This window comes from Cyanistes caeruleus, chromosome Z (genome assembly GCF_971803275.1).
Source record: "Cyanistes caeruleus chromosome Z, bCyaCae1.hap1.1, whole genome shotgun sequence".
NCBI lineage: Eukaryota > Metazoa > Chordata > Aves > Passeriformes > Paridae > Cyanistes > Cyanistes caeruleus.
In genome coordinates this window covers 5,534,460-5,552,556 of record NC_141732.1, presented here as the reverse complement: position 1 = coordinate 5,552,556, position 18,097 = coordinate 5,534,460, and the positions used below count along the sequence as shown (strand labels likewise).

General features: G+C 47.4%; 1 protein-coding gene across 1 annotated transcript; it reads right to left on the bottom strand.

Annotated features, from left to right (window-relative positions):
- Positions 1-1,227: 1,227 nt before the first annotated feature.
- LOC111944946 (uncharacterized) lies at positions 1,228-16,780 on the bottom strand. The gene is made up of 15 exons (XM_086867718.1): positions 16,496-16,780; positions 15,554-15,591; positions 14,989-15,111; positions 11,895-12,029; positions 11,273-11,617; positions 10,665-10,826; positions 10,123-10,342; positions 7,820-7,883; positions 7,454-7,502; positions 6,598-6,710; positions 5,802-5,919; positions 5,009-5,108; positions 4,370-4,566; positions 2,314-2,451; positions 1,228-1,520 (listed from the first exon to the last, which is right to left on the bottom strand). The coding sequence occupies exons 1-15, from the start codon at positions 16,572-16,574 to the stop codon at positions 1,422-1,424; spliced, it is 1,980 nt and encodes a 659-aa protein (XP_086723844.1). The 5' UTR covers positions 16,575-16,780; the 3' UTR covers positions 1,228-1,421.
- Between the last annotated feature and the right edge of the window lie 1,317 nt (positions 16,781-18,097).

The window sequence follows — 18,097 nt, the reverse complement described above, 5'->3', positions numbered from 1 at the left end:
CTCATGGGATCACAGCTACTGCAACATCTGCTTGGCTTCTTATCAATGCATGCCTCTGTTCACATGCACAGTTTGAATGCTTCCCCCATCCTCTCTCATGAATTGAAGGAGATATTTCTGTGTATCATTTTCTATCTCCACAGCCCTACCAAAAGAATTTTTCGGCCCAACACTGAGACATCTCCTCATTCACCTTTTTTGAATCTTTCTTTCCTGACCCCAGTGTCTTCATGTTGTCTTCTACGTGTCCCCTCTTTGTCCTTTTCTCTTGAGGGGAGAATGGTGGTTTGCAGGTCTCATCTGTGCACTGATAGGGTTAAATGAAAGGCTTAAATCTTGCCAGGTCTGCAGATGGTCGTGGGCAGTGGCTGCAACAATTATGATGATGATTTCAGGCTGGCCTGGGCCCCCCTCTCTGCCTGGCAGCTGCTGGGAGGGGAGGCTTGGCCTGGAGCCATAGGTGTGTGCTGGGGAGAGGGTTTAGTGTCAGCGAGATGTCAGCAGCTGTGGCCCAGCCTTGCCTGGGGCTGGGATTCTGCAGCCTCCATCCCCTGTCCAGGAGCCACTGGGGTCCGGCCCAGCCTCTCCCAGGAGCACAGGCCGTGGGCGAGCAGGGCCGGTCTCACCAGAGCTCCGTCACCTTCTGGGTCCGGAAGCCAAGAGAGAGATTTCCCAAGCTTTATTTTTAAAAATGTAAATCTCACAGAGGCAGATCTAATTTCTAAATGGTTCAAAATGTTGTCGCTTCTCAGCACTAGCCAGCTATTGACCTTTCCCAGGCACAGAAGGAGCTCCCAGCAGCTCCTCTCCAAAAAATCACTTCCATAGGTGGTTTCTTCCTTCTCCAAATATCAATCAATGTGAAACCACCACAGGGATACAAATCCAAATGGCAGGAACCCAAATGCTCTGGAGTCACAGCTGAAGGCCTGAATCTACACAGGATGTTTTGGCTGCCCCACACCTCCACTGCTTGTACCTGCAAATGCCATTGCCCTTTCTGCCTCAATTAGACATACCACACAGCTGGCCAAAACCCAGCCAGTGAGCCAAATTCCAAAGGCCGGGCAGTTTGGAGAGGGTGACTGAAGAAGAGCCTTCCCCACTTTCAAAGCACACCAAAGAAGCCATGAATATCACTTTGCACCTTTAAGAGACAACTGATAGCTCAGAAGGAAATGCTGAGCTTATTCACAGGGTAAGAAAGAAAGCAATCTTCCAGATGAGTTAAAATTTCAGAAATTTTATTGATTTATACTCCTACTCTATAACCCTACTCTACAATTCTAGTCCACAATCCTACTCTAGAACCTTACTCTATAATCCTAGTTCAGAATCCTACTCTATAACCCTACTCTACAATTCTAGTCTACAATCTGACTCTATAACCCTACTCTACAATCCTAGTCTACAAGCTGACTCTACGCTGGTCCTGATGTTTTCTCCTCCTTCCTCCTCTTCACTGAAATGATCAGCGGCACCAGGCTGGACACAGGCTCAGTTAATGTTACAAATGGATGCTGCCCAAAAGAGAAAAAAAGAAATCAGCAAAACTCAATTAACCATGACTTTCCAAGCTCAATGCTTCGCAGCCTCCATCAGGATTCCTCTGGTTCCCAGACAGACCCAGAAAGGGGACCAATGGGGGCATCTGCACCTCCATCTTCACGTGCAGGACCTTGCCATCACAGGCAAACCTGGCCCAGAATCCCACTCATCCATTGATTCTTCTTTCTTCATTTTGATGGGACTTTTGCCCTAGCAGGGCTCTAGTAATGGTGCTTTCTCTGCCAGGCTGAGAGAGCTGGAGTTATTCAGCCTGGAGAAGAACAGGCCCCAGGGAGACTTTCTAGCCACTTTCCAAAACTTCAGAGTGGCTTCTGAGGGTGTGCAGGACATCTTTTTGAATAGGTCCAGTGACAACAGGACATGGGCTAATATGTTTGAAGAAAAAGGGGATGGAATCAGAAGAAGTCTAAGGAAGAACTTGTTTCCTTGGGCACACAAACAACACTAGCACAGGTTGTCCTAAGAGCTTGTAGGTGCCCGGTCCCTGGAACCATTCCAGGCAGGTGGGAGAGGGCTCTGGACATCCTGATCCCTTTAAAGATGTCCCTGCTCATTGCAGGGCACTTGGACCACATGAGCTTTACAGGTCCCTGCCAGTCCTGCTAGAATTCCTCGCCATTTCCATTTGAACAGAAGGAAGATTGGAGGTGAGGAGGAGGGGGGCACATCTGATGCCTTGCATTTCAGCGGAGGAGGAGCCCATCCCTCAGACACTGTTTCACCTGCAGCCCCTTGGCATTTTACCTGCAGGAGCTCCTCAGCAGACCAGCGCTGTGCCTCGTCTGTCTGCAGGCAGCAGTTCAGGAAGTCATGCAGCAAAAGCGAGAATAGGTTGGTCTGCTGCAGCTTTGGTGTCCCTCTTATGTTTATCAGGAGTTGAGGCTGGAGAAAAAGGAAACAAGAGGCTCCACCTGCTTCTTTCCCATCTGCAACTGCTCTCCCAGAGCCCATTGTTTCAGCTCCACTCTGCAGTGGCAGTTTTTGCCCTGGCAGAGAGGCAGAGATGACTTTCCTATACCAATAAAAAACTTAAACACTGAGGCAGCCCCAGCTTTTCCAACATCCAGCAGATCTTGCCTTGGCAGCTGATTTTCACTGACTAGTTCTCTGGTTAATGAGAACTCCATCACCAAATGCAGCTTTTGCTTCTCTGAGGATTCACACCAGCTTGTGTGAATAGCTTGACAGGCCATTTGGGAGGGGGAATTTGCTCTAGCTATACTATTTCCAAGGATTATTACACAAAAGGGATCACTGCCATGCTTGTTGGTCCCTTAAGCACAGCTTCCATGAAACAAAAATCATCAAGTTTTTGTTTTACTTCTTGAAAGAAATGCAGATGCAGAAAACATTTAAAACAGACAGAAATGACAGTGGGGAGAGGCCTAGGAGTCTGCAAGAAAACACCCACCAGTGCTGGTAGCAATGAAATAGATGCTGACCAAGGAGACTTTGATCCTCTTCAAGCCAGAGGAAAATTTCCTTCACTTTTCCCATAACAGCAGAGGTCAAAAAGGAGGTTTTATCCCGTCCCTCTGCAGCTGAGCTCAGCTAGTGGGCATGGTGGGGAGTCCTCACTGTCACTAGCGCTGTGCAACCCAGGGATGGCCCTGCTCCTGTGCTAAAGGAACAGCACCGGCGTCAACTGCACCCCTTGGATCCCAGCCCCAGGCACCTGACTGCAGGCTCATCCTCCTGTTCAAGTACCAAGAAACAGCCGGGGCTTTGGCACACAATTCTAACTGCAGCTGGAGAAAAACACATCCTGAACTTTTCCAGGCCACCCAGACACATGACAGAACAATGTACAGATGACTTGAAAGCCACAGGATTTGGAAAAGATGCTAGAATTTGGACAAAAATGGATGTGCTTTGTTTAATAAAGGAAAAAGCAAGCAGAACTACTTTGATTTTTGTATTTTCTGTTTACTTTTCCTTTTTGTTCTATTATTTTCTTTTTCTTTTTCTTTTTCTTTTTATTTTTCTTTTTCTTTTTCTTTTTCTTTTTCTTTTTCTTTTTCTTTTTCTTTTTCTTTTTCTTTTTCTTTTTCTTTTTCTTTTTCTTTTTCTTTTTCTTTTTCTTTTTCTTTTTCTTTTTCTTTTTCTTTTTCTTTTTCTTTTTCTTTTCCTGATTTTATTTTTATTTTTAATTTTAAGTTTAATTTTATCTTTTCCTTTTCCTTTTCCTTTTCCTTTTCCTTTTCCTTTTCCTTTTCCTTTTCCTTTTCCTTTTCCTTTTCCTTTTCCTTTTCCTTTTCCTTTTCCTTTTCCTTTTCCTTTTCCTTTTCCCTTCCCTTTTCCCTTCCTCTTCCTCTTCCTCCCCCTTTTCCTTTTCCTTATCCTATTCCTTTTTCTTTTTTTCTTGTCCCTTTTCTCTTCCTTTTTGCTTTTTCTTTTCCATTTCCTTTTCTTTATTTTCATTTTTTCTTTTTCTAGAAAATTGAAACCGGGAAGGTCCCAACTCCATCTCAAAGGATATTTATCACACTTCTGAACACTCCACTGAAAAATTCTTCTCCTTCAGAGACAAGCTCCAAGAATTTTCAAAAAGCAAAAGAGAAATGTCACAGAGGCCAGCAGGGCTGCAGGCCAAAATGGCACGTTTCTGAACTGGGTACCTGCCACTTGCCTGCTGATGCAACCAAACCTACAGCAGATGCTGATGTGCTGCAGGGACATTTTTAGAAGGGGACCTTGGTGGAAGTAGTGCCAGCAGATGGCAATGGCATTTTGTCCAGTGGCACACAGGACATGGGACAGGTGAGAAAGTCAGCAGGATCAGTGAGTATTTGCACCTTACCGAGACAGGAGTTTCATTCCAGGAAGGAACTTCTCGTTCCACCATTTCGATGCCCACGATTCCAAAAGACCATATGTCCATTTTGGGGCCGTACGGGTGACCTGTCACGACTTCAGGCGCCATCAACCCAGAAGTGCTGGCCACGGAGATCTGTCTCCTCTGCTCAGGGGTGAGCTGAGCAGAGAGGCCAAAGTCAGCTGTGGAGAAAACAACACACCGTGAAAGGCAGCTCCAATTAGGAAACCAAGCAAAAGCATTGCCCACTCCCAGTCTCAGAATGCACTTTGTCATCTGCTGGAAATCCATTCCTGCTCGATTTCCTCAGGGCTTTAGCCAAGGAAATATGGAATTGGCTGCTTCAAAAAATCCCCACCTTTTTTACACTTCCTCCAGCAATGGCCTTTCTTTTTCTGAAGCTTTAGATTGTAGCTCCTTTCCTTTGGATGGGACACACCAATGCCACTCTTGAGTGCTTGTGGTATCTTGTCATACCTCTGTGCACATCACAACTGTGCCTTCAGCTCACAGCAGGGGCACCTGCACTGCCAGCAGCACCATTTTTGGGGAGCTGGCAGTCACTGAAAGCAGCCCCACAACCCACATCCCTGGGAGGCTGAACCTCACCAAGAATACACTGACCCAGCTTGACAGAGCCGTCCGTTCTGAGAAGGATGTTGCAGCTCTTCACGTCTCGATGGATCACATGGTTGGAGTGAAGAAAATCCAGTCCTTGCAGGCACTGCGAGAGAAAACAGAAACAGGGGGGCAAAAATGAGTGATGTGATTTCATCACACAAGCAAGGAAACAGCTGTAAAAATTCCCTTTGCAGGGGAATGGGGAGTAATGGCAGAACACAGTGCCACTGAGAGGAAGAGCCTGCTGCTGCAACAGGAGCAGAGCAGGACCTTTGTCAGGAAAGGCATGGCAGCTTTTGCAACAGCAGCAGCAACTGCTGTTGTAGACTGTCCCCTGCAAAAAAGGCGGAGTGACTGCAGCTGCAGTGGGTGTGCTCAGAAGCAAACAGCATTTGGGCTGCACTACTATCCTTTTCTGCTGAGACCTAAAAGAAATTAGTCCCTCTTTTTTTCTTTGCTGTTTGTTTCAAATCCTGCCACCAGCACCTTTGCTTTAGAGGTAAGGAATGTAGTGCAGATAAGCACAAAGTAAGCATTTAGAGAGGCAAGGTGGAGAACAGCAAATCCAAATAGAAGCGACAGAACTAGACTACAGCCGCAGGAGATAAGAGTACAAGGAGTGAGTAGAGTGAGTGTAGGGACACTGGCAGGCAGTTCACTTGAAAGGCTCTTGCTTGCTCATAGCCTACCAGCAAGACAGAAACCAAGCTTGGCCCATGAAATCACTCCCATTCTGAGCCCCAGTTTCCCAGACAATCTTGCTCAAGCCCTTGGAAGCACAGGTGGGATCCCTGACCTCACGGCTGACAACTGCAATCTCTCCTTCTGACATTTGAGTCTCACTGATGATATCTCTCAGAGTGCCTCCATCCATGTACTCCATCACCAGCCAAAGGTGCTTCCCCACAAAGTAACTGAAAGAAGGAAACAAGGGTGTGGAGATGAACATGCATGGCTACGTTGCTGTTTGCAAAAGACAACAGTTGATTCTTATTTCTGGGTGCCTTTGTGACAAGGACAGAATAAAAGGAATAGACATTGCCTCTAGGCTGTGCAGGGTTTGCAATCTGTTCAGTCTCAAGGAGAATGGCACATGTACAAAAAAGGAGATGTCTTAAATGGCCAGCAAGTGAAAAATGCACTTTTGTAACAGCCCAGATAAAAAAGCTGTCACACATGGTATCTCTTTTAATAAGCACCGAGTCTTCCTGGCATTCACAGCAATGGAAAAAGGGCAGCGATGCAAGGGAAATCTTCTCTCTAGGGTGGTTTATCAGCACTTCAAAGGTGCTCCTAAAAACTTGAAAAAGTTAAGCCCCAATCCAATGTGGAGGAAATGAATTTACAGGGTGTTTTGTTCTTAAGATAGGGCTGGTCCAGATTTTTGGACAATTTTCAAGCTGCATTTGCCAGGGTAGAATAATGCAGACAAAATGCAAAAATCTCTTCCATCCACTGGAGATAAGGTGAGAAATCATAATTAACCAGTAATTAAGAGCTCTTTTTTCTGCCAGTAACCAAAGTGGGTTTTTAACTTTGCATGCGTTGAGTATGTAAATAAATGTTGGTGGGATAAAACAAGAACCCCTCACCTCTCTAAACAGGTCACAATGTTGGGGTTCCTATTCATTTTCATGACCATGAGTTCATAAGCAATTGCTTCCTTCCTGATCTGTCCTTGAAGATTGATTTTCTTTATGGCCACCTAAAATGATATTGAAAATGAGTAACTTTGGAAGTTGGCATGGAGCTTCTCACATGGAGTGAGTGATTCTGGACTGGCACAGCCAAGCTGTGCCAAAGCACCTTGTGATTAGACATTGGAGTAATTAGGAAGTGACAATCCAACAGCCCATTGCTCTGCTCCCTTGGGGACAGTTACATGACACCTGACCACTGACACTTTGTCTTGTCCACTTGGTAACAAAGGTGTATCAACTCTCACCCACAAAGCTCTGACCACACTCTCTGCTGCTCTGCCTGCACTTCCAGAGAAGTAATCTGTGCCTTGGTACTCTGTGGATACAGGCAGGCCTTTGGGCTTTTAGGGACACCTTGCAGATCTCTCCCTATGTACAGCTCCCAAGTGGCTAATGAGCTACCAGTAACATTCAGATGTATTTGCTGGTAGCCAGAAATGAGGATTCAGGACTCTGAAGCTCTAGCCCCAAGGAGCAGTGAGATGCTCTAAGTGACATGCTAAACCTTGGTTTTAGCAAATGAGAGCAAGTGGGCACGTCCTTCTCTGCAAGGAACCGCTGCCCTCCTTGCCTTCCTACTGGCAGCTGAGAAGGACAAAGACTGTCCCAAGTGCAATTTGCAGGCTGGCACCAGTCTGTGCTTCCTGTGTCTTTGCTGCACAGCTCTACCCAAAGCTCCAGGCACAGATGTCACCCGTAGGGAAAGGCCTTGAGAGCAGCAGAGTCTGCAGGGGCTGTTGACATTTACCTCTCCTCCTGTGGCAATGTCAAGTGCTCTAGAAACCTCTCCAAAAGCCCTAGAAAAAAAACAGCAGCAAAGAAAGGAGAAGCTGTTTAGATCTTGGAGTGAAAGCCACTCCAGACAGGAGATCTTTGCTGTAAATACTTAAAAGCTGCATGACAGTTGGCAGCATGGAGATGTCTATGACAATGCCTTCTGAGCACACTTATAAATTCTGATCATCAGTGACAATCTAACCTCAGAGTCTGAATATGTTTGAAAATGAGTGTCTAACTTGTTTGAAGTGAAGTGTCTAACTTCACACTTGCTGGTTATTCCACCAGCAGAACACCTGGCCCATGGTTTTGGAGAAGTAACTGAGATTGGACTCACCCGCTGCCCAGATTTTCCAGTTCAATGTATTTCATCCTGGGATTTTCCATGTTCACCATTTTTCCTGAGAGAAACAAAATACAAGATGCTCACTTTCAAGCAGAAATCCCACCTTCCAAGAGATACAAAAGGCAGCCCCACTGTCTGGGGTTTTGGACACTTTGTAGTCAGCTGGGCAGCAACAAGAAGAACAGGAGCAACAACAAGAAGAGAGGCAGCTGCACAGCACAAGTGCCTGGCACAAAAACTGATTTTGAACAATCCTTTGAAAAGACTTCTTGACAGGAAACTAAGCACAGGGAGACTACATTCAGAGGAAACAGAGACCAGAAGAGAACAGGTAGCATGGCAAGTATGTTTGTCATCTATAAACATTAAAGAGAGCTGGACCTAACAGAGCCTTTCTTTTCTTGGGAATAAACACTTCAATGTTTCATTCAACAAAAGGTTTCATACTTCCTAAGATTAAATGCATCTTGACACCTAGAATCAATTCCTACAAAGAGATGCCAATTTGGTAAGAGGAAGAGCATTGCCAAATGTTCCCATCATCTCCAGCATGCTGCAATTTGCCAAAAGAATGAATGCCTTTCCATCTGTAAAGCAGAGCAGCTGATGCTGTAACCCATTCCAAGGGGGCTTTTGGCATCAGGACCCTCACCCTGTATGAGCAGGCTGAGCTCCAAGACGCCCTTGCCCAGGGCCCATGGGAAGAACCCCAGTGCTTCCCTTCACCCTGACAGTGCGGATCAGTGGCTGCCATTGGACTCGGCCTCTCAGCACCGCACACGTTCCCCCCACCTTCCCAAGTGGGCACAGCGGGCAAGGGCAGCGAGGACAGCAGTGCTGCTCAGGCGCCGCTGTGACACGCACAGCTGCCCAGAGGAGATGCTGTCCCTCTCGGGAGTCCAGGCCGTGCCGTGCAGAAGCCGGCCCAGACGAGGGGCTGCTGCCTCGGGCCAGCTCGGCTCTGCAGCGGCCGGCCGGGCGGCAGCGCCACTCTCCCAGCTAAGGAAGGCTCCAGCCCCTGCAGTCAGAGCAGCCCTCAGGGCCAGGGCACACAGCAAGGCTGCCAAAGGCCAAGCATGAGCACTAACAAGCCATGGCCACAAGCCACAGCCAGCCTGAGCCCCTGACAAGCTGCTGCCCCCATTCAGGACACAACGGGATTGGCTTTGGCATCAGACACACCGAGGTGTGGATCAATGCCCTTTTTTGTCTCAACAGGTGAAAGTACACACAGAATCAACTGGGATCTTTTCTCAGCCCCACCAGGTCTTTATGGGAGGGCACAACACTGGCAGCTCTTATGGGCAAGAAGCAGATTAAATGGGTTGTGCTGCAGAATCACAGAGGGCTTGATGTGTTTTCCTAGAGACTGATCTGAGCAGGGGTTGGGCCAATGGGTAGCATTCTAAGAGTCATGGGAATGATTTGAATCAGATATGAAAAAGTGCCATGGATCTGAGGAATACACAGTGGAGGGGCTGGAGGCTCCCTCCTGAGAAACGCCTGCGGTGAAGTTTTTTCTGATCACACCATGTCTGTGTGTCTCTTGGAGATATCTTTATAAGAATAAAAGTAGGATATTAATTTCAGATTGTTATACAAGTATCTGTTTTTTCCTTGTGGGCCCAGTGAAAACTGCTCTTGCTCTCTGTTTCTGCTGTCACCTGATGTTCTTTCAAAGGAGTCCTCACTGACAAAAATACAGCATTCTCATCAAATAATGTAGTAGATGTAATAGTGGTAATAAGAATGTTCATAAAAATGACACCAGTAAGACACATGGGGCAGAACAGCTCCTTCAGGATGGAGAAAATCTCTAGCAAAAAAACCCACAAAATAAGCCAGAAAAACCCCAAATTAAAATCAGAACTGCAACAAAACCACAAAACCCCAAAAGCATTCAATTTCTCTGAAGCATTTTGGTTCTGACAAGTGTAGGGAAGCCTGGAGTCTAAGTTGAATTTAGGAATCAAATGTTCTCTTCAGTTTGGCCACTAGCATGCAGCACTTGAATAGATAATTTGCTAGGTTACAGCCTTCTGCTGATGCAAGAACAATCTCTGCTTCTGCCTTTAGGAGAAAACGAAGCCCAGGCAGACCCGAGCCAGTCCAAGATTCCCTCAGAGGCAACAGGAACACCCAGAGTGGTCTCTCACTGCCTTGAAGCACAGCAGTTCCTGTGGGGAGCCCTAAATGTCTCTGCGACACCAAATTGAGGAGGAATATTTGGTACAGCTATGCTGGCACGTGCACACAATTCACTGTCCCTCAGACAAGAAATACACAAGCCATACTCAGAAGCTCCAGGAAGTCGTCCTGTAGCTGAGCAGCATCTGTGTCAGTGCTGGAGATGGATGAACAGCCCGGGCTCCACTTCTCTGGTTGGGGAACCAAGGCTCCTTTAGATGACGCTGCTGCTGCTGCTGCTGCTGCTGCTGCTGCTGCTGCTGCTGCTGCTGCTGCTGATGATGATGATGATGATGCAGCAGATTCAATAGAAGAGCCTGTGTAGATCTGAGAGTAGAAATGAGTTGGTGTCAGAAAGATGACCGGCAGAGATTGCCCTAAGTTATCTTTACAAACACAAGCCCGTAAGAAGTTGCTCTTAGCCATATGCCAAGCTCATAAACTGGATTATTTTGGATGCCTGCTTCTGAAACCAAATGGTCAAAACCAGAAGTTGGTTTTAATTGAGTTCATAGACACCTTCGTATTCCATTTTCATGGATTTTCTGAAGGATGACTGCAACAATGACCATTCCATTTCCTCCCAAGGATCCTTTTCCCCCTCCAAGGGCTGCAGACACATTTGCAGATCCTTGTCCAAATGTTGTACCTCCTCCCACTGAGTCCACTTTTCCTCCATCATCTTGGAGACACACTTCAGCATCTCTGCTTGGGACAGTTGCTGTGCCTCACGCTGACCTTGGGGCTCTTCATCACCAGTCATTTGCTGGAAGCCTTCCGAGGCTGCCAGGTGAGATGTCAACACTCCAACCTCAAGTCAAACAGAACAAAGCAGTCAGAGACTACAGCTTGTCCCTTTCTGCCAAGGCTCATTGACTGTGAGGAAAGGGAACGAGCAGGAGAGGAGCAGATTCCCCAAGGGATACAGACAGCTTGTGGCTTGTGTTCAACATCTATCTGGGTGACTGTGTTCACTTGCAAAAACACCTGAAGAAACAAGGGGAGGAGGAACAGGCCAGCAGGAATGCACTCAGATGAGTGCTGGCAAAAGGGGAAAATGATTTGTGCCACTGTCCAGAGCAGTAGTTGGGATTCAGCACACCAGCAAGTTTCCTTCAAAGCAGCTGGGATAGACACTACAGCAGGATGGCACTGAGAGGCATCACCCCAGCTCCCTGCTGCTCTGCAGAGGAAAGGCAAGAAGGGCACAAATCCCCAGACTGCAGCCACTGCAGTAGCTATTGCTGTTTCACTCACTTGATTGTCTAGAACCTCCATCTCCTCAATCAGGTGATTTGTTTTCTCTTTGATGATTTTCATTCCTTCCTCCAGCCTCTTCTCCCTTGCCTCGATCCTAGCCCGAGCTTCCTGCAGCTCTGCCTGCAGCTTTTCCTTGAAGTTCTGTAAAGCAGAAGAGAGAGACAGCTTAATGAGTGGAGTGGCTGCCACTCTTTCACTCACCCGGTTTTGTTGGTCTCCTCTCTGCTGATGGAGCCTCATCTCCTCTTCGGTGCTCCTCATGTCTTCCTGGTGCCTTCCCTTCACTGCCACGATGGCACTCTGAGCTTCAGGCAACTCTGCCTGTGGCTCTGCCTTGATATTCTGAACACACAAATGGAGAGCAAATGACTGGGAGCTGCCATCAGGCTCAGCTTTTCCCTCTTTCAGCCTCAAAATCACACTCATTCATTCGCTTCTTTCTGCCTACTTAACCACCTCTGCTTCCACTGTAACCCTCCTGTCCCAGTGCTGATCTCTGCAGATTACAAGGCTCTGTGCTTTCAGTGCTTCTAGGACTCCTGGCCTCCTCAGTCCCAAGAGCTGTGTTTTATGCCCCTCTTCCTGCCCTGCACTCTGTCACCTGCTGAGTCAGGCTTACCTGGCCATTCTCCAGTGCCTCTTCCACCTGCTGCCCAAGCTGCTCTTCCTGCTCTCGGGCTGGCAACAGCTCTCCCTCAGTCTGGCATGGCATCTCTGACAAATCAATCTGCTCCTGCTCTTTCTCCAGAACAACCTGCAAAGAAAGCAAGAGAACATGGCCTTCAACTCCCCGCACAACATTTGTGGGCCAAGACTCAAACACTGATGGGCTCACACGTTCCCAAAGCACTGTGCTGCTGCTCTCCTGGCTTGTTCTCTGCCCATGGGGAGACACAGATTCCAAAGTGACACTGGCAGTACAATCAGGGTCCAGCTGGGTCTGAATCCCCAACAGACTCTTGGGCAGCTGACAGGAAATGTGTGCCATTTCTCAAGGGTCTGCTGAGGGCCTCCCTCCCCTTCTGCTCTGTCCTCTTTGTCTTTCCATAGTCACTCACACTCAGCCCTGTCCCACAGCTCCACCCTGGCTCTGCAGGTGGCTTCCTGTGTGATTTCATCCCTTGTGAGAGACACTTGTGGAGTTCATGTTCTCCTCAGGCCTGCACCACCATTCCTGCCTTTCTGACATCTACACTCTTGTTAGAAATCCTGCTCATTCAGGAGATAAGGATGTGTGCAATTTGATCCTCTGATGGAGGTCAGGGAGCCCCTATGGCCACCTGAGTATATGGGAGAGGACCAAGGTGTTTATCCTCCCTCTTTTGTCAGCTGAGAATTCTGAGCAGCACTAACAGAGATCCTCCAAAGGCCCCATCAACAAATGAATTGACACACCCCTAGGGATGCCAATGAAGGAAACCATGTGTCATGTAATCCATGTAATGACCAAAGTCTCCAAACTCCACCTTGAGCTTGAGATTGTTCCACTCCCTTAGGACATGCAGCAATTTGTTGCATAAAAAGAAGTTTTCACAGCAGAAGAGAGTGGAGGAGGAAAAGAGCTGTGAGGGAAAAAACCAACCATCTCTGCAGGGGGAATCATCTCTGCCTGCTCTGGATCAGTCAATGGAACCTGTCTCTCCTCCTCTCCTCAAAGGGATGCCTTTAGGTGGCCTTTATACCACCAACTGCTTTGGAGCAGAGATGGGAAAATTCAAATGGAATATTTGATATCTATCAAATAGATGATAGATAGATAGATGGATAGATAGATAGATAGATGGATAGATAGATAGATAGATAGATAGATGATAGATAGATAGATAGATAGATAGATAGATAGATAGATAGACAGACAGCTAGATCTCACTATTATAAACTCTCTTACTATATTTTCTATCCCTACACACATCAACACTTGGTAGCCAGTGCCCCCATCAGCAGCAGTGCTGAACTTGCTCTCCTGTTGCTTCAATAAATCACACTCTTGGGGAATCTGGATTGTGTCAGTGCTTTGCTGTCAGACCCAGAGCACTGCTCTGGGAACTGCAGTCTTTGTGCATCTGTGCTCAGAAAAGTTCTTCTCTTGGACTCACCCACACTGATGGTGCTGAAGTGGCTGCAATCAGAAATGAAGCCCAGCCCCTCCCAGCCTCTCTGATCTCTCAGCACCAGCTGGAATGCAAGGCCATTGATTTCCTGCTCAATTCCCAAACACAACACCTATTGATCAACCATGGGCTGCCAAAAGGCATGGGCACTGTTCACCTGAAAGTGATGTGCAAGCCCTGCTGTCTGGCCTAGCACCAGAACAGCTCCTTCTGCCCCAACATCCCCACTCCAAACTATGTGTTCTCCTGCAAAAATACTGCATTTTCCAGAACTGCCATCTTCCAAATTCAAATTCTAACAGAGTTTCTTCCAGTGCTGCAAGTGGGCAGGAAGGGTTGAGCCAAAGCACCTTTAATGGCTGCAGAAGGAGAAATTACACAGAGTCCTTTTTACAATCAAACCAATAGACAAATAAACAAAGCAAAGGATGAAATTGTCACCCACTCCAGGGTCTAATCCTCTTGGCTGCAGGGAGGGGATGTTTGGCAGGAAAGTGGCCCAAGTGGTGAGACTGTCATGTAGGGACTGATGGAAGTCTGCTTGAAGCAGACTTGAAGCACCACAGTGCTGCCCAGCACAGGGGGATGCTCAGTGCCCTGCTCCTGCTGCCCCACTCTTGCTGACACGTGGCCAGCATGCCCCAGGCCGTCTTGGCCACCTGGGCCCAAGCTGGCTCACGTTCAGCTGCTGTTGAGCGACACCCCTGGGTGCTTTGTCCCAGGCAGCTGCTCAGGCACCAAGTTGCACATTTGACTTTCAAGACACCATCCAGAATTTGGAGATGCCTTTCTTGTTCTTAGCAGCACAAGACAGCACTCAAGGACTTGCGGCTTTATCCCAGCCTCCAGGCTCCAGGGGAGTTTTCAAAGCTGCAGACTTCAGAAAGAAAAGTCTCAACAGACATATGGAGTCTCTGGTTTTGCCTCAGAAGAAGGATTCAGGACAGTGCAATTTGTGTCTTCTGCCACAAGAGAAGAGTGGCCCCACATGGATTCACAGACAACAAAATCATCTCTTTGCAGCTTATCAAAAGCCAGAAGAGACGTGGGCTCAGAGCACCTGTCAGCTCTGCTACTGACTGCTCTGCCTGAAGAGGCAAAACAACAACCTGGCAACAAAGGCACCAAAATCCCTGATTTCAGTCAGAAATTCCACATCCCCAGTGTGTCTCTGAAATACTCCCAGGTAAGCACACCCAAGAAGGCCATGGAGACAAACCACCCCAAAGCGCTTGTGTGGTCAGATCCACATCTTTTGTGCCTGCAGCTACTTGACCAGTCTGTAGGGCACAGGACTCTCCAGACCACAGTGTCCTCTCCAGAATGTGACATGGCTGAGCAGTGTCTTTGAAATGCTCCCTCCTCTGGGCACAGGGAGCCTTCATGATTCACGCTGGCCCCTCTCAGAATCCCAGCAATTGGGGGCCTAAACATGACAGATCAAAAGTCATTTTTCAGCTGTCATTGCCTGGGGTGACTTGCTAGGTGCTGGCACGACTCCAGCACTCAGCAGCCTCAGCTACCAACAGCAAGTGCTGGCTGCTCAGGAACTTGCAGCTCTGCCTTGCATTAAAGACAACACCAGCCAGAAGTGGCACTTACAGTCTCTGAATGTTCAGGCTGGGGTGTGACCAGTGCTGGAGGCTCGTGGTCATTTTGCTCCTCTTTGGCCTCTTCTCCAGGAGCAGAGGGAGCCAGAGAAGAGTCTGCTGTTGGTTCTGGGCTCTGTGCACAGATAGTAGTGTTAGGGACAGGCAGCTACCTATCATTTATAACCTTACTTCTATTCTGCTCTATTTCTACAACCAGCTCGACTAAAGACAAATCATCCCCTTTGATAGCAATGGGATTCTAAGTCACTCCAACTAAATGAAAATGGCTTAATTCAACTGGACTGCAAATTGTCTGAATTAGATCTCCCACCCTGGCTACTATCAAGAAGCAGTGTTCTTTCTGCAAAACTGGTCTTCCGGTTCTTTGAAAGCACTGCAGTGGAAGATGAGGAAATAGGCAGCAATGCCTTTGCTATCACTGCTGCAGACATGGAAATGGATTTCCTTTCAGCCTACTCAGCTGGCCACCTACGCTCTGCTGCCACAGGCCAAGCTCCCAGCTTGCTCCACAATTCTCCAACAGCAGGAATATCAAAGGTTCCTTTCTCACTCACCTCAGGATCGGCACCTCTGAACAAACGCCTCAGGTGACCTGCAGTGAGCAAGGGAAAATGAACGCAATGGGGTGAGAAAACTGCCTGGGCTGCTGAATCCCATAGAATAAGTGAACCCAAACAGAGGGTATTTTCCTCTGACAGCCTCCCTCAGGGGACACAATTCTTTCACACATCCAACAAGGAACTGGGCAATATTCTTGCTTGTGCCTACACTTTGGCCTCTTTTGCCAGTAAGTGAACACAAACTTGATCAAGAACATGCAAAGTGTTCTTTAACACTCAATTCTCGAGTCTTGTCCAACAGATAAAGTAGCTTTTGCTCTTTTCCCTTTCAGATACTTTTTTAAAAGATAAGTTGCATGCAGTAATTCTCATTAACTTGCTGAAAACATTGGCCCAGAAAATCTTCCCCCAAATCCCCCTGAGCTGTGGCAGTTCTATTGTGCAGCACAGCAACAGCAGCTCCAGCGTTCAGAAGCAGACACTCGCTGCTTTGGAGTTTGCACTTCATTGCAAAGGCTATTGCTATTCTAGCACTCAGAAAAGGGTGAACTTAGTCAAATCCTTTCATGACAAAACTGAGAACAAAAGAAGCTTTCCCTCAATTATGGGGAGAACCACAAAGTTTTAAGAAGGCCTTCTGAGAAGGTCTCTGCATTTTCAAAGCTATCCTGCTTGAGCCAGCAAACTGAGGAAAGGACAGACTCTGCTGCCACAGACTCTCCTGTGCAGGGAATGGAACCCTTGCAAATGCTGCGTGCAGACCCCTGGCTACAGGCATCCCGTTTTCTGCTAAACTTGTTGACAGGAGCTTTAGCAAAGCAGTGGCATCCTAATGGTCCTTCTGTTTCAAAATCAACCCAGTGACTAAGAAAAAGCAGGAAGACAAAATCCTACAAAATCCAGGTTAGGTTACACCCAGGGAAAACCTCTACTTACATGCCAGGTTTGTCAGGTAATACCCGGAATAAACAAAGCCGTAAACGGTGCAAACTGCAGCAGCGAGTGGCTCCATCATTGGAGCACTGCTGTGCCAGTTTGCAGACACTGCTCCAACACAAGATACACAAGGCTCCTGTCAGTGTGCAGCTGCCCACTGACAAACGCCTCAAGCAGGAGGATGCTCCTGCACTGAGCAAGCCCAAGAGCTGCTCTGACACTGAGGCCTTCTGTGCCCCAAGGCAACCTTCTGATGTCACCATGACAATGTGGCAACCATGCCCTGACATCACAAAGCAAGTGTTCTGCCTTGGAATTTATGCAAATTTATGCAAAGTAACCCAATCTCCCCTACAGCAAACACCAAATAGCCTGGGAAGTTCTCCTCTGTCACAAAGCTGCACAAAGTCCCATGGTGAAACAAATCCCATTGTTCAAGGGATCCAAGAGTAAAAGCAAGAGTGGCCCAAGCACCTACAGCCTGTTCCCCAGCTGAGCACTCACATGGGACCAAAGACAAGGCAACCAGACCAAGAGAATGGCCCAAAGCATTGCACAGAACCAGGGAAGAAAGCACTGTTGCCATAACAGCTGAAATAATTCTTAACAAATCTCTCCACATATTTGCATATTTATTGGATGTGCCCAGGGCTCCTGTGTACATATATCTCTGCCTTTATTCCCATTTGGAAGCAGTTGAACTGGCAGGATCTACCCAGCAGCAGCAGCAGCAGCTGCTCCAAGCTGGGAACATGAGTGGCAGTGCTGATTTCCAGAGGCTTCTGTCCCCCAGGTGAAGTTAAGGCAGGAGCAGATTGAAAAGTGCTGGCGCTGCTGCTGCTGCTGCTGCTGAGTGCCAGAGAGCTCTGTCTGGGCAGGGCACGGTGCCCACTGTGCTGTGGGCTCTTTCTCCTGCCAGATCTGGACACACCTGGGAACAAGTGATGATGACTTCTGGGAAATACAAGGGGTTTTGGGGAGTTGCATTACTCTGCACACACTCAGGGTACCTGCAGCTCAGAGCTTTAGCTCTCAAAAAAGGTAAACCAGAGAGAAGCAGCTGGAAAATATTTCATTTTGACCTTTCTGACCTACTCAAAAAAATTGCCAAACTTAAAATTACCAAGCAGTGCCAGTTCCCCACAGCCAGCTCAGGGTTTGAAAGGAGGCATTACTTTATTTCAGTGCTGGGTGTGTAGAAAATCCCTTCCTGAAAAGGTGCACATCTCACCTACTAGCTTGTATCCATGGAACTAAGACATCTTCAGTACTTTGCTGAAACTCACAAGGCTAAACATTTCCCCTGATTTTCTGACATATTTAAATCACTACTCAGAATTTATTGACATGAGAGTAGGGGTATCCTGAGGCTCTCTGCTAGTCATTGCCATAGGTTCAGTGCCGGAGTCTTCAATTCTGCATGCAGGAACAGGAATAACACAGCACCAATATGAGGATCAGATCATTTGTTTATTCTCTAAACTTGGTTACTTTTATACTGTATATAGATCTATTCATACAAGTATCTCCTGTACAATTGGCTGCACATGTCCTTATAAGAATTTGTATTGGATAATTACATTTGTGTATATGGGACCACAA